The 15,950-nt window shown below is 39.8% G+C and overlaps 1 protein-coding gene and 1 pseudogene across 1 annotated transcript; both read right to left on the bottom strand.

The window, feature by feature from the left end:
• Positions 1 to 3,869: 3,869 nt before the first annotated feature.
• Positions 3,870 to 4,654, bottom strand: LOC137946916 (protein GLUTAMINE DUMPER 3-like). The gene has a single exon (XM_068793197.1). The coding sequence runs from the start codon at positions 4,561 to 4,563 to the stop codon at positions 4,135 to 4,137; it is 429 nt and encodes a 142-aa protein (XP_068649298.1). The 5' UTR covers positions 4,564 to 4,654; the 3' UTR covers positions 3,870 to 4,134.
• A 3,983-nt stretch (positions 4,655 to 8,637) lies between these two features.
• LOC137946548 (uncharacterized) lies at positions 8,638 to 14,677 on the bottom strand (annotated as a pseudogene).
• Positions 14,678 to 15,950: the final 1,273 nt, after the last annotated feature.

Consider the following 15,950-nt stretch of genomic DNA (forward strand, 5'->3'; position numbering starts at 1 on the left):
GGTCTTTCCTGCATTGCTCCCTTGAAGCCACTAAAGCAACCAAGGGACATCACTAAAGCGTCCTGGGTGAATGATTTAAGCCACTACTGATTGTTCTATCACTTGCAGATCGTGGTGAGAATATCTTGAAATGGCTACATATATATGCGCCAACTGAGTCCAACATGTTAAAATTTGGGTTCAGGTGTATTCCAAAATCACTAGAGGCAAAGATAGAAGACATCTTCCTAAGTAATTAAGTACAAAATATCTCGAATCACAGATCCTTTTAGAACTATTCTTAACACAACACATCCCCATTTGATAAACAAACGGATAAGTTTTAGTTGGGCTATTGTACACAAAGTGTTCCTTCCTTACTAACCCCAGTTAGACAAGTAATTTGCATGTTTAATCAATATCCTGAGGTTCCAGCTCTCAATCTATCATAAATGTGTCCTTGATTGGCTCCATCACTAGAAACGTCCACTGTAAAGCAGACCTTATATTGCAATTATTCTTCTTCATCTTTACTAAAGGATGTAAAGCCGGACCTTGTCAAAGTCTCATTTGCATATGCTCACATGTAACTTGGGAGACCTCTCCTTTTTCTTTTCTGGGAAAGTTCTTCCTCCCTCTTTTTAAGGTTAATGTGACGAAAAGAGACTCACATCCGCTAAAGAGGAAGTAAAGAGGGAGAATAACCTCTAAGAATAGAATAAGGGACAAATTTTAGCGATTTTCCCCATTTCCAATATTAATTGGACATAAAATAACTTTGCCAACAACCAGTGGCCGCATATGGCAGCTCAATCTGATGCAGCTTACATGTGGAACCTGGTGAGCCGTTAGTATCAAACAACCTGTTGACCCTGCAATAAGAATCTCCAAAAGAATGCAAAACCTATCTGGAAGAGAACACACTTTTGCCATCTCTACAAGAACCGGTTTTTAAGTTATCTTCTCCACGGTCTTTTTTTCTCAGGAATCTCAGTAGCTGAGCCTTTTCTTTCTCTCCTCTGTTTTCTTCACTGGATATCAAAAGGTAGCTGTGATTTGGTAATTTTAACAAACAGTTGTCGTTTGCAGTGGGTTCCTGTCTAAGTAGACTTGGAAGGGACCTTGTCTAAATAGAGATGGGAGACCATTAAGCCTTACTGAGACAATCCATTATGGCTACATCTCATTGCTGTGTATCTCACGAGAAGGGTCATGCAGATAGAAAAATGAAGAAGAGAGTTAGCACAAGCCATTTAATCTGTACCTCCACAAAACACGGACTCCGTAGAAGAGACGGCTCAAGTAGTTAAACAGAGTAGAGTCTTGTCTGAATTATTGCTTGCGTTTTTGTGGACTGGTCAACCTTAACCGTTGTTCTCTTGAAATGGAATTTCTACAGAGTAGCAAGAAACCCACGTTAGAGGTAGATTTATTTATTTTTCAAATTTTATGACTGTCCCTGTCTACTGGACGATGGATTGCTCACTATTCTTAATCCAACGAGGACTTGACAATGGACTAAAATTATAGTCGCCCCATCTGGAAGTCTTTTACTGGACCAAGACTAGGGCTGCGTCAAAATATTAAAATTGTAAGAAAACAGAAGACTGAAAATCAATCACGTTATGGGTCTTTTCCACCAGCCGGCACTATCATCCATGTAATGACTCAGAGCTGAGACTGAGAACCACCACTAAGATGACGTCTGTCAAAGGAAATTGAAATACTGGACAGAATGAAGAAAGCAAAAGGTCTGCACTGTAGATAACAATGGCTTTTCACCGGAGATGAGCCTCACGAAAGATATGGTTCTTCTTAAACGGAGACGAAGGGGAGGATTCGCCAATTGGAAAAAAATGGAACTTGGACACCCATTAAGCTAGTGGAACCCGAATAATTATATGGAGACACCCTTTGGTTAGATGCCAATAAGAGAAGTGAGCTGAAATGCGACAGCTTCTTGTCTGTGCTCTGGTGTGTCAGCGACGCATCTCTGATTGGATCTCCCTTCATTTCAATCTCAGCCTTCTGCTTTCAGAAACAATAGTTTTGGAATGGGTCCAATGCTACTGCAACTATGGAAACGAATTAGATCAATATTAGGTAGATTTCGTCTGTATTTTCATCAAACAGAAGAACGAGTGTGACCCATACAAGATAACAGTGATTAACACTGAGCAGATTGTTTATTATTTGGCTTTCACTATTATTTGTTAGGTTTAAGAACCAGAAATGGGTTGCACAACCCTATAATTGGTTCAATGCATACCAAGTTCGAACTGTTCAGAAACCAAAATGTTAAGGACTGGCACATAGGTTTCAGGGAGATAGACCAGTAACAGCGATATTAATGGTTCTTTTCTGTTGGAGACCCTTCGCTTACATCATGGCTAAACAAATAAGTCAAGAAAGTAAAAGTGGGCTGAAACAAATAGACTACTTGGCTTCAGAGTCCTTCACGTCATGGAAATGCATGAAGCAGACCCGGATGGGATTTGAACCAATCACAAGCTGATTTGTTTGGTTCGATCCGGTTCGACCAATTCAGGTAAGTCAGACACATCTACTCAGCTGGTTCAGGTCCTTTACACTGCGGCAGTCAAATCTGGTCCAACCCAACCCATTATAGCAAACTTGGCAGGAGCTACCTACTCCACTCTCCTTCATGTTCGATCCGGTTGCAAGACCTTGACCTGTGTTGTCCAGCAGCTGTTCCCGGAATTTGACGTTCTATCGATATCGTCTCCCTTCTTTCCGATGCCGGAAGAGTTTATCATCGTGCTCATAGCCTCGTAGCCTCGTAGCCCACCGAGAACTCCACAGTGTCCATCGCCAATGAAACAGTAGTCATCTGGTACGAAACAAAGCCCATGGTAAGGTAGAAAACAACAGGCGGTCCGGTTGGACCGGCGCGTCCGGGTTTTTTCACGAATCGGCAGTGGGAAGACGTTTTCCTCAATCGCCGCGTCTCTCAGTTTGCTGTGATCAACCGCTCGACGCTCTTCCACGTTACGTTCCCACTCATCGATGAAGGCACCTCGCATAGTTGCCCTCTTTTTCGCATGTAATTGCCCGAACCTGCCACTTTATCACGTATCACAAGTTTACTGAACCGATTCGATGTTCTCCTCGAACAGCCACGATGGGTGAGGAAGGGGAAAACCAGGTTACCGGGTTCGTTTTTTTCTCGTTTGTAAGTGCCTCGAAACGGCCGCGCTCTCAAGTTGCCGCATCCCAGACCGCCAACGACAGAGTTCGCCAAGATTGCTAGCTCGTAAAATTGAACCGGAGACATCCGCGTGGCAATCGTATTTTCTTTGCTTACTCGGGAAGAAGACACTGTACTGTATATACTTACCTAGTTACCTGCAGGCTGCAGCAGCGTCGATGTGTACGCGTGCAGGCGCGTCTCGGTGAGACGCGAAAGTCATCGTCATGATTCGTAATGGCGGACGACGACACCAACAACCCGGAAAATTGCTTCATCCGAATTTCCAATTGTCTAAGCATCTCTCAGTTGGACGTTGATTGATGAATGTGATGAATTTAGTAGCATCTGGCACATGTGGTGGGCCCGAGCAAAATAGACGGAAATTTCTCAACATGAAAAGCATCATCTTTCCCGGTTTTTCTTATTCCACCTCTGTTTTTTTGAGTTTTTAAATGAAGTGCTCTCGGAGGTGGTGGCTCGTGGTTTTGTTTTATGCTTTGCTTCGGAGTTTCTCAGACCTGTAAATGGGGAAGGGAAGGAACTCCAGTTCCCCATGACTTTGAGCTTTTCACCGGGCACCGTTTCGTGCTTCACGAGTGGCAACAGGTTCGGCTCTTGCTTGAAGAATAAGAAAATGGAAGAAAAAAAAATGAAGGAGAAGAAGATATATCCAGCATGAAAATACAGTGTGGGTGCTACCTGAACAGTAATTACCTCTCATCTTGAGTCATCTAAGAAGAAGAAGAAAGAAGTTTCTCGTCACGTTAGGATCTCAATGATTTTTTACATTCCCAACATGGAGAGAAAAAAAAAAAAAAAAAGGAAAAACAGAACCAATTTCCAATTCTAACAGAGCTTGTACTCAGAGACCACATCCAAAACCTGAAGTACGAGCTTCTCCAGAAGAGAAACACAAGGAAAAAAACCCGCAAAATTAAAGAATCTCACGGGTCCTCATCCTGGGTTGTCTCAGCCTTCTCGACGTCCTTCTCTTGGGTCTTCACCGTCTCTGACTTCTCGTCCTCTTTCTTATCATCTTCGAACGATGACGCCCGGCTACAAATCGGCGTAGCAAGATACGTGGGCTTCTCGTCTCCAGCCATAATTACCACCACTTTGGCCTCCAAATTGGCGGCCATTTTGAGCGAATCCCCAGGTTTCTCCTCGCCGCTCTCCGGATCCCTCTCCGCGTTTTCCCCATTCTCCATAAACCCAGACAGCTTCCAGTAGGAGCAAGCTAGAATCAGCAGAGCGAAGGCTACGAGTCCCAACATGGCTGCCAGTCCCCCGAAAAGGTAAGGAACGGGCGAATGCCATGGAGAGTGCTGTACAGGAGCCATCGTGCTGTTCAAGTTATCGCTCATAGGCCTCATTTTGCGCTCACAAATGAATCACAATAACAGAATTTAACAAAAAATAAAAAAATAAAAACAGAGAAGCAGCTGAGGAGGTTTGTTCGAGGAAGAAGCCCTGAACCTCTGCAAATGCTATGTACAAAGTGAGGGAATACTCAGCGGGTATTTATAGCCGAAAAGGCCTCCCCGATTCTCTCTCTATATATTAAATCTATTAATGGGATAGTAATAAGTGAGGAATGTATTCTGATAATCGATTTTTCTTACAAAAGTACGTATAAACATCTGCTTGTTTCATCCGTCAAACCAGAGGCCCATCTGCTCCTTTTTTTTCTTCCTCTCATCGAACGGCACAGTAAAACCGCACTAGAGTGGGGCACCTTTCAGCCCTCGAGAATGTAATTGGTGCAGGAGTGTGACTTGATCGGGTTCTCCTAATGACCGAAATGCCATTGGGCGACGATTGATAGCTTCAACTCAGTAGAGGATAAAGATGCAATAAATTATCATGGCAAGGTGTGGCCAAGGGGAACACCTCTACATTTATTGCATGCTGCTTACTTGCACACAAACACAAAAGATTATCTAGTCTATCTTCGAATGCAAATGTTGTATCCTTCACGATCCATCAAATTCAGCATTTTCAGTCTGAATCCGTAACTGACGTTCGGGACGTAAATGGACCAGCAAAACAGAGAATCTTACGTACTTTCGGATACCGGATGAAATCATCATACCAGACCTGACGAAGAAGGGCAATAAATGGACGGTCCAGATGGAGGGCCCCCATGTGGAAGGATTCGGATTGCGTTTCTTTCTGTTTCCGTCCATGCTGGAGTGACCCGGAGGGCACGTAGCCGCCGCCGAAAGCCAGGACAAATAGATCCGGATTTAATCAAAAGTGTTGGGGCATAAAGGGGACATTGTGGGAGAGAAATTAAAAAAACACAGGTGGCGGATTTGTTGCTCTCTGGGCTCGGACGTGGGAGTCGAGCCACTTCGGTCTGAAATATTGATAAAAAGCATGCGGCTATTAAACGGGCTTATAGCTCAATTAGCATCATGCTTTACTACCCAACCCTAGTGCCTAATCATGATTCCATAACAATTATATTAGTTTTAATTGGAATTGCAAAGGGTCTCTGGACAGTTAGTGCGCGCCGGTAACTCTCGAGTGGGTGCGACCTACCGATACCTAATCTTGTTATTTGCTGCATCTTGTTGCTCGGGTCGACTCAGGTGGTTTCCTTCGGTGGGACCGTCACTTTTTCGCTTGCCTTCCACCCTTGGCCCGTGAGGAACATGACAAAGGGCCCCAGTGTGGAGACGATGGCCCCGCCGCTTGAAAAGTTTTCTACGAATGTGTCGCCACACAAGTGGACAAACAGGGCCCCACCATTCTAGATGCCGGATCGTTGGCCATCTCAACTGCGATTACGTGTTCACGCTTTCTTCTCTAACGGAGTGCTGCTATGACGCCTCGCGGGATGGCTAATCTAATCTCATGATTAACTTTACGCTTTAAAGACGGGTTTACTGATTACGTAATGGGTGGGCCGGCTTTCGATGGATAACGAATGGCACAATCATAAATAACAAAAATAAAAAAAGAGAAAAAAGGGTGGAAGGAAAATGCGTTTGTGACGACGGACCGTACCTGCAACAAGGTTTAGAATATTCTTGTGATTATTAATGGTTTTCTGTGATCTTTCCCCAAGTTTACGAATAAATCGTCTTTTAGCTGTGGCTTACTTGGATTCCCAAATGCTGATTTACATTTTTCTAAAATCGGTTTTAGCCACTGCGCGCTTGCCATATCCTTTTCTCTTTACATCAGCATCAAAAAGGAGATTTGTTTAATTGTGATTTAGACATTGAGATTATCTGGTTCGTTTTATTAGTGGGTTTCCCACCATTATTGCGGCTTCTGTATGCACACTGTTTATGATTAAGATCGGTTCCTTTAACCAGCGATTCGCCAATTGTTTAACATACCCGGAGGAGAAAGGGAAAGGAAGAAAAGAAATATTTTTCTTATTTAGATGCGGTATTATTGAGACCTGAGCCAAACACGTCTATTTATCTGAAGTGGGTGATGTAAATGAGGGTGGTAACTGGGAAGTGATGAATGCAAATGGGAGGAGCGCTACAAACTGAGATATGTTGGAATCTTTCGTCACAGGGGAGAGAAAAAGGGAGGAAAAGAGGCTGTCCCCTGACGGGTGGAGACCGCATCTCAGATGGCTTTTTCTTCGATCAAACAAACAAAATAGTCGACTTCACTATAATGGGAATCGACCATGAACGCATTCCTTTACCTGTAGTGCCCCGCAGGGGCCATATCGCCCACGACGTGATCGATGAAATGCCGCCACATGCTGGTCGTTGTCTTCCTGACCTCTTCTCCACTTCAAGTTCTCTAATAAAAAGAATAATTTCCAGGGAGCTGCATCTTACTACCTCAATTGAGACAAGAGGGACGTTTGTTCATCCTTTCACTTCGACTCTACAGTTCAGATTTCCAAATTCAGAGTTGCTGCAAACGAATATAATGTGGAAGACGTCACGAAGGTGTATTCGTTCGATCGTATACTTCGAAGGAGAGTCGTGGAAACAAGTGAGAAAGAAAGCTACTCGAGTCCAATGACAGATTTTTGCGAGAAAGAAGCATGAGATGTGCCTAACAACAACCCAGCCTGGGGCCAAACAAGAAGACAAACAAACACGAACAACAAACGAACCAGGCAGGAGCACAAACCTGGGGGGATTCGTTTTGTTACCGCACCCATTCAACTTTAGTGGGTCACTCTTCAATCCCAGTGTTACGTTCCATCATTGCTCTCAATCTGCAAAGAAATATGAGGCTCGGCATAATCGCACCGGTGTTGTACAAAATGTTAGGAAAAGAAATAGCAATTTGAGCATTGTTGGATGCCGGGGCCCAAAATCATGGCACGGAATATACGGCACCCACCGAATGAATGATGAGTGAGACGGGGCGCATAATCATACAAGGTGGATCTCCCACTACTGGTTGATGGAGCCCATTCTGTTTGCTATTTTATTATCTCCTCACCTTTTCCATAGGATGTCAATAAAGGCGCTACTGGTAGAGTGCCTCTGAATTTGATGTAAGGTTCCCTGGGTTCTTTCTGCTTTCCCTATCGAAGTGTGTCCAGACTAATGGGTAGATCGAACTCCAAAGTTATGCCGCAGCAAAGCAATGGCTTTGGGTCAATTTCTCTTTTTCCACAAAATGTAGGTTTATATATAAGCCATCTTGAGTTCCTTGTCATCGTACACTCAAACTCTAGTAGTGACTGCTTCCACTCATAGTATGACCCTATAAAGAGATGCACTGATCGCAAAAGAGCATGGTCCACGAAATCGTCAACAATGAGCATGATTCACATATCAGGCTAGCTCCGGTCTTGACCCAGAATATCAAGAGCCCATTTCCATGAACAGTGGAAATAGTACTTTAGATTTTGGCATACAGCCGTAACCATCATGCTCTTGTGAGGAGTGACCATCAGCAGATTTCTCACTAACATGTTTCACTCTATTTGCTTTTCTGCACTCTTAACATAATTGAGGCTTCGGAGAAAAAGCTAAACACGATAATTGAGACTTGAGTTGCCCAACTGTCTTCACCGCAGCATTAAGTGTACCTCGGAATGAGTACTAATAGGTGGGAAATTTTAATGAAATGCGCTGAAGTTGGATTTTTCCACTTTTGTTGACTGTTGGCTAGACAAAAGCACAGGTTGTTTGATTACTTTGTCAGTCCTGGCTGTGAGTCTGAAAAATAGAAACTTGAAACAAGAGGATTCATCTCCTATAACTCACTATCTTACAATAAGCACTCGTATCTAGGCCATTACTGCAAAAAGACAAACATAATCCAATTGAGAGACATGGTATGCATTTTTGCTTCTGCCACACTTCATTACCAACAGGAATAAAGTAGCATGAGCTAAGGTCTATGCTAGATATGCCACTAACAATACGAAGACAGATCTAGATGGCAAGTCAGTTGTGCAAATCAGGAAAATCAATGACAATATGAAGGATGATGACTAAAATGATGTTTTAATTACTTGAAATCCAAGATACATTTTCTTCATGTAAGCAAAAGATATACTTACAGCATACAAGACTTCGGCAGAGCATAAACTTCATTTTCCATTGTCAAGTAAACAAGAAAAGGTAACTTAAAAGAAACAAACTGGTCGGAAAAAGATGAAAATGGTAACTGGAAAACGACTTTACAGCTTACTCACGTGTTCATCATCAGAGTGATGTTGTCTCCTTTCAAAAGAATCCTCCCTGGAAAAGCACGCAACTAATTCAGCAAATACATAAAACTAAAATCAGGAAGACACAAGCATTATTTACAAAACCATTAAGACTTTCTGGTACCCTTCTTCACATTGATTTCCTCTGCATCATCTAGAACCAAATTCATGTACTCATCAAATCCCTACTAATCTCATATGAAGACAATACATCAGCTTCCTAGTGATCCAAATAATGCAATTGTAGAAAGAAAGACCCTCAAAATTATGTAAAATACACTGATCTGGGATATCATGGATTGCTGGATCAATTTAAGGAATTAGTCCTGTGAATGGGACCCCATCCTGTGAATGTGAAAGGTTCTCATTTATCAGACCAATCCCTGAATGAGATCCAGTGGCCCAGGGACTTCCCAGAGCAGCAAATCCCATTTCCATCCCTACTTATGAGAATTGGCAAAAGTAATATTCCAGAAGAAATTTTCACCTGAAACATAAAAGCAATAAAAAATGTGAGTTTCTCTTCATGAGACAACCATCCATAACTTTTATGAGTGGATCCGTTTACATTTGCTACATAATAAATGGTTCTATTACTGGAAGTAGTTTGTCACAAGCCAATAAGCAGGCAAGTTGTATACAAATAGTTCACAAAGAAAAGAACCATTTCCTTGGATTATTCCAGATTCAGAGACATGAGAAACCAAAAAGGGAGATGAAAAACACTTGTTGACTTAAATTCTTAACTTCTGGGAAGATCGTCTCTCAACAAAGCTAGAATAGTTAGACTAGACATACAAAGAGTCCGATATTGACAGTTGGCAATTTCAGCCTATGCTGTTGAACTGTCCCTAAAACCTCAGCCAATGTGATCCCTTTAGAATAGAGAATGATGATAGTGATACAGTCACTTACAGAAGATATCTAGAGATTAGTGAGCTCCAGGCTTCTGACAGGAAATTGTTCAAGTGCTAATGATATCAAAACTCAAAGTGCACATCCAGGATTTTGAACAAGGACATCTTTATCTTACATTTTTATTGCCCTTTCCATCATTATACAGTACATGTCAACTTGAGAAAAATCATTGTTTGTCTTATTCACGTAATGAACATAGGCACTCTAATGTGTTAGATCTTATTCATTGTGACATATAGGGCCCTTTCACCCATCAAATCAAATTTGGGATTTGCCTATTATGTTCTCTTCATTGATGATTTTTCATGGTTCACTTGGCTTTATCCTTTGAAATTCAAATATGACTTTTATGATGTTTTCACCTAATTTCAAAATTTTGTGGAAAATCAATATTTTGCCCAAAACATCGCCATGTGATTGAGACCGGTTTGGCACTTCTTTTCCACTCCCATCTCTCTCCTCGTTTCTGGGTTGACACCTTCAACACTGTAGCTTACATCATCAACCGTTTGCCCACACCACTTCTTGGAGGTAAATCACCGTTTGAACTATATTGTTCTTTTCCGAGTTATGAAAATTCTCATCCCTCTGGTTGTCGTGTTTATCCTTGTGTGCGTGATTATATGTCTAATAAATTTTCGCCTCGCAGTATTTCATGCATTTTTTTGGGTTGCAGTCCCTCTTATAAAGGGTTTTGTTGCCTTGATCTCATCACCTCTTGATTCTACATTACCCGACATGCTCAATTTGATGAAAACTATTTTCCTTTCATCAATACCTCTCAAGCTCATCCCCTTTCCTCTTTACATTCTTCCAACTTTTTGGAACCTAGTCTTCCACATATAGACAACCCCCCCCCCCCCCCCCTCTTCCTCTAAACACCATTCTTTGCCCATTTACTCAATTTGGAGCTTACTTGTGTATTATTTGTACTAACCCGGTAGATGATTCCTTGTAGGCCATTGATTCTATTCCAGGTCCCTTCACTACCTATTGAGACACGGACCACTCATGCTCCTACTTCTGCATTTCCGTTGGGTTCTCACCCTATGCTTACACGAGCTAAAGCTGGTATTTTCAAAACTCTCCATTTGGCAAACCTTGGTGTCATGGGATCTTCTGAACTTCTCTTCGCTCTCCTTGTCTCTACTGAGCCTAAAGGATTCAAATCTGCTGCTAAGAATCCTGTTTGGCTTGCCGCCATGGATGAAGAAGTTCAAGCCCTGCAAAATAATCACACCTGGATTTTAGTCCCTCGACCTGCAAACACCAACATTATGGGCTCTAAATGAGTGTTTCAAATCAAATATCTACCATATGGATCCATTGAGCGTCTCAAAGCACGCCTTGTTGCCAAGGCTACACTCAGGTACCTAGTCTTGACTACACTAACACCTTTAGTCCTGTTATCAAGGTTACTACTGTCCGAGTTGTGCTCTCTATTGTTGTGACCAACAAATGGCCTTTTCAACAACTTGACATCAAGAATGCGTTCTTCAATGGTACTCACACTGAAAATGTTTATATGGAACAACCTCCTAGATACATTGATCCTCGTTTCCCTCATCATGTCTATCAGTTGCAGAAAGCTCTCTATGGTCTCAAGCAAACTCCTCATGCTTGGTTCCAACGCTTCAGCTCTTTTCTCACTCAACTTGGTTTCTCTCACAACCGTGCTGATACGCAATCTGACATTATCTATCTGCTTCTTTATGTTGATGACATTATTGTTACTGGCAACAACTCATCTCTTCTTAACAACTTTACTCGTAAGCTCAATTTTGATTTCGCCACTAAGGATTTGGGTCCTCTCAGTTACTTTCTTGGCCTTAAGGCTTAGCCAACTGCTGATGGACTTTTTATCAGTCAACTCAAATATGCACGAGATATTCTTACTAGAACTCAGTTACTTGACAACAAACTTGCCCATGCTCCCATAGTTGTTTCCCAACATCTGTCTACTGATGGTCATCTATTTTCAGATCCCACTCTTTATAGGTCTCTCGTTGGCGCACTCCAATACTTGACCATCACACGTCCTAACATTGCTGATGCAGTCAACTCTGTTAGCCAATTTTTACATGCCCCCACTACATATCATTTTTTTGCTATTAAGTGTATTCTTCGCTATGTCTAAGGCACCATTCACTTTGGTCTTACCTTTCGCCCATCTACTACTCTTGTTGCTCGAGTTGCTTACTCTGATGCTGATTGGGCAAGTTGTCCTGACAATCGTCGTTCTACTTCTAGCTACTCCATTTATATTGGTGACAATTTGATTTCTTGGAATGCTAAAAAGCAACCTATTGTATCACGTTCCATCTATGAATCGTATTGTGCTCTTGCGAACGCTACAGTCGAACTTATTTGGCTTACGCATCTCCTTTGTGATCTTCATGTTCTGATTCCACAAAAGGCCTCTTCTCTTATGCAACAACAAAAGTGCAATTTTTTTTAACTCCAATCCAGTTTCTCACAAGCAGGCCAATCATGTTGAATTAGATTATTATTTCCTTCGAGAACTTGTTGTCACTGGCAAACTTCACACATAGTATGTAACATCTCACCTACAGGTTGCCAACATCTTCACCAAAAATATTCTTCGCCTTCTTTTTTAATTTTTTTGCTCCAAGCTTCACGTCTGTTCCAATCTGGCATTCAGCTTGCGGGGGGGTAGAAGCCATTGAGGATACTATGCCTGAATCAAAGGCATAACAATAGACTATGCCTCAATCTAAGGCATAACTGAAACCTAGAAAATCTCTCGAAAATATTTCCATTTATACAAGATGTAATCTATATGAAATTATATATAAACTTAAAGATTACTCGCCACGAAAAATCAGTGGTGATTGCAGCAATCTTCTCAGAAGAGGCCATGAGAACTCACTCTAGAAGCATTATAGACTAACAAAAAGAGAAAAATAAAAGAAATTGTTCTCATAGGAAAGCATGTGGAATGGCAATCGCACTAAGAATTAAAATAGCTTCAAATGGTACAATATAGGTTACCCATGAAACGAAATGGAAGGACTCATTTAATGCTTACAATGAACAATAAACATGAGCATATCATGACCAACTAGAACAATAACTGACAAGAATTGATTGGCAACTTAAAACAGCTCATTCAAAAATAAAGTATATGTACTGGACTACACACTTTCTTCAGCTACTTTATGAATCAAGAGAGTAACTTATAAAAAAAATTAAAATATTTAAAAAACAGAGGGAAAAAATCAACAAGAGGGAAAAAACAGAAAAGTAAAGAGCATAATTATAGAATTCATGCAAATCCTGGGCCCTTATGCTGGGAAAAATCCCCAGAAACTATCTGGGTGTCAAACCAACAGTGTACAACTTCCTTGCTCAAGCCTTTCTTTGATGTGTTGGGTGTTGATTGATGTGGTTTGTCAAATTTTTTGTTGGGTCATCAGTAGTTGAAGATGATTTTCCTAACACCATCTGATAGTGCACAAAAGTGCATTTTCAGTGGAAGTAGTTTGTATATACTCTTTTTTTTTAGTTACTGATGATTTTTGAGTCACACATACATTGAAATGTGGGTACTAACTTGTCAACTATTATATGCCCCATGTAGAAGCTAATATTCTGGCTTTCTTAGGAAGACCCACTTTGCCTTACTGGCCACATGGGTTTCAAGTCTCAACAAGGTATTGGGGTGCAAATTTTACTTGTTCTTCATCATATTTACTCTTCTTGTCTGGTAGTGTTCTTTTTCTTATCAATTAATTCAACAAACAAGAGATTGCTTTTGAGTCACCATTAGTTTAAGCAGAGGAATCAAACAATCCATTTCGTGATCTATACACAAAATCCGTGGATTTCATGAAGCAGTTCAACTCATACTGCCATACCCCAACGACACAGCCGCAGGACCTTTAACCGCCATAAATATTGTGATAGTCAAAAAAGTCAACATCCACTACTCCTGATATTTCTACCATACAGGGTCATGCAAGCTCAAACATGACTGAGTATTTATCACTCAAAAAGAATTTCAACTTCCTTCACCACAACTGCACACCAGCCCCTCCCGGTAAACATAACTAATTACTTGAGAACAAAGACGCATAGCTCTCTTTTAGCATCCAAAGATGAATTCGAACCAGTTCTGTTTGATTTTCCACCGGGTCGAATTGAAGCAACAGTCATGTTCAACCAACAAATTCTTAAATATTCAATGAAACAGATAATAATAAAGAAAAGACAATAATAATAATAATAATTATTATTATTATTATTATTATTATTATTATTATTATTATTATTATTATTATTATTATGACTATAATCATATCAGTGCAGAAATTGGCACCATCAACTTTTCCAAACAAGTCGCTACAACGGGCAAACATTATCCTTTAAACAGAATGAAAGAAAAAAACGGAGACCAATTCGAGATGGAGAAAATACCAACTTAAACCTAACCTTGTAAACAAACCAAAAGCAGAGTCAGACGTCAACAAAAGAAAATGTAAAAAGCAGAAATTAAAGTTACAACTACGCGGCCTTCGATCCTCAAATCCTTCTGTTCGAAAAGCCATATCTGAATGCGAACTTTCTGAGGAATCCAGACAAATAGAAGAAGTCCAAAAAACAGAAAAAAATGAGATGAAGTGAAGAACAATGAAAATGGTGAAGGAAGAGAACTACTTGAAATCAGATTCTGCCGCTGCAAATATCCCATTCAACACATGGAAGGGGAGAAAAAAAGGTACCTCTTAAGATGGGAACATGATCATACAAAACCTCTTTGAAGTAGATAAAACTTACGAAAATACTTACGTTGGGTTGAGTCATGATCCTCTGAACTCCGATGGTTGCCATGGCTGCAAGTCTGCCTAGCGTTTCTGGTGCTCTGCTGCTTGGCTGAACCGAGCATTGAAGTTAACCGTAAGTACAAAGCCGGTAAAAAGTTTCTGCTGAAGTGTGAAGGGCGGAGCGCGGGATCTCACCTTGAAATTGAAAGCGCCCAGTCTCTCTCTTCAGTGATTTAAATTTTTGTTTTTTTTATTTTATACTTTTTGTTATTCTATGGTATATATACTTATTCGTATGGATGATATTTTGAGATTTCTATTATTACCAATTTTTAAAGAGAAACTTATAATATTTATAATAGTTTAAAATAACGAAATAAATAGCATTATTATAAATAGAATACCTCACAATAAATGTGGGACGTTATTTCCTTGTAGGGCCTGTGTAATGCATGTGTATAAGTGAGTTAACTTTTACTTGGGAAAGTAGTTCCAAAAATGTTAGTGTGTTATGTAAATGGAGAGTAAAAGTGCAAAAAATTATTGAAAGAATTCACTCCATGACACTCCTGATGTTCAGACTAAACTAATTCAATTGGATTTCAATGGAAATATATCATATTATTTTATTAATAAATGTCATATTTATTTATTTGTTATATTAATGACTTTTAATATTATATTAAAACTTGTATAATTAATTAAAATTTTATTTTTATTTTACTTTGTAATTATTGTATTCATTTAGACTAAACAAAAATCAATCTTATTTTATTAATAAAATACCCTTTATTATTTATTTAATATATTCAAGACTTTTAATAGTTTGTTAAATTACTAATTTAAGAGTGATGATTTAAAATTTTGATTAAGTATCTAAACATTATAAAAGTATCCATGTTTGTGTTAGGCATATTATTTTTTATATTTATTAATATTTTTTATTTAAAATTTAAAATTATTTATCTTATTTTGTTAATTAAAAAGTTAAATAAATTTATCTTAATAAAGTTATCATTAGTATTTTATTAATAAACTCATCCTCCACTTTCCACTAAATTTTTTGTTATGCGCATTAACATAAAAAAAATACTTTACATTGCATTTCACATTGAACACACTAAAGACAAAACGGATGTGAAAATGAATTGGATCAATAGTGGATGTAAATCATTTTTGGATTCATTAGGTCTGGATTGAAGTTGTCTTTCCTTGCATCATTTTGTGCATGAATTTGTTCACTGAAGTGCATCAAATAGCCTCACTCAGGCAGCATTTATAACGGCAATCATGATAGATCACTGATTTGGATTCACAACATGGCATGATATACCTATCAAGTATGTTTTCCAAAACGGCATTTCAGCTGGTAGGATAATATCGTTTATCTACCACCCAGAGAAGT

Source organism: Aristolochia californica, unplaced genomic scaffold (genome assembly GCF_029961685.1).
Source record: "Aristolochia californica isolate CCGP_79_NKW_82.1479 unplaced genomic scaffold, dmAriCali1.0.hap1 SCAF_12, whole genome shotgun sequence".
NCBI classification, from domain to species: Eukaryota; Viridiplantae; Streptophyta; class Magnoliopsida; order Piperales; family Aristolochiaceae; genus Aristolochia; species Aristolochia californica.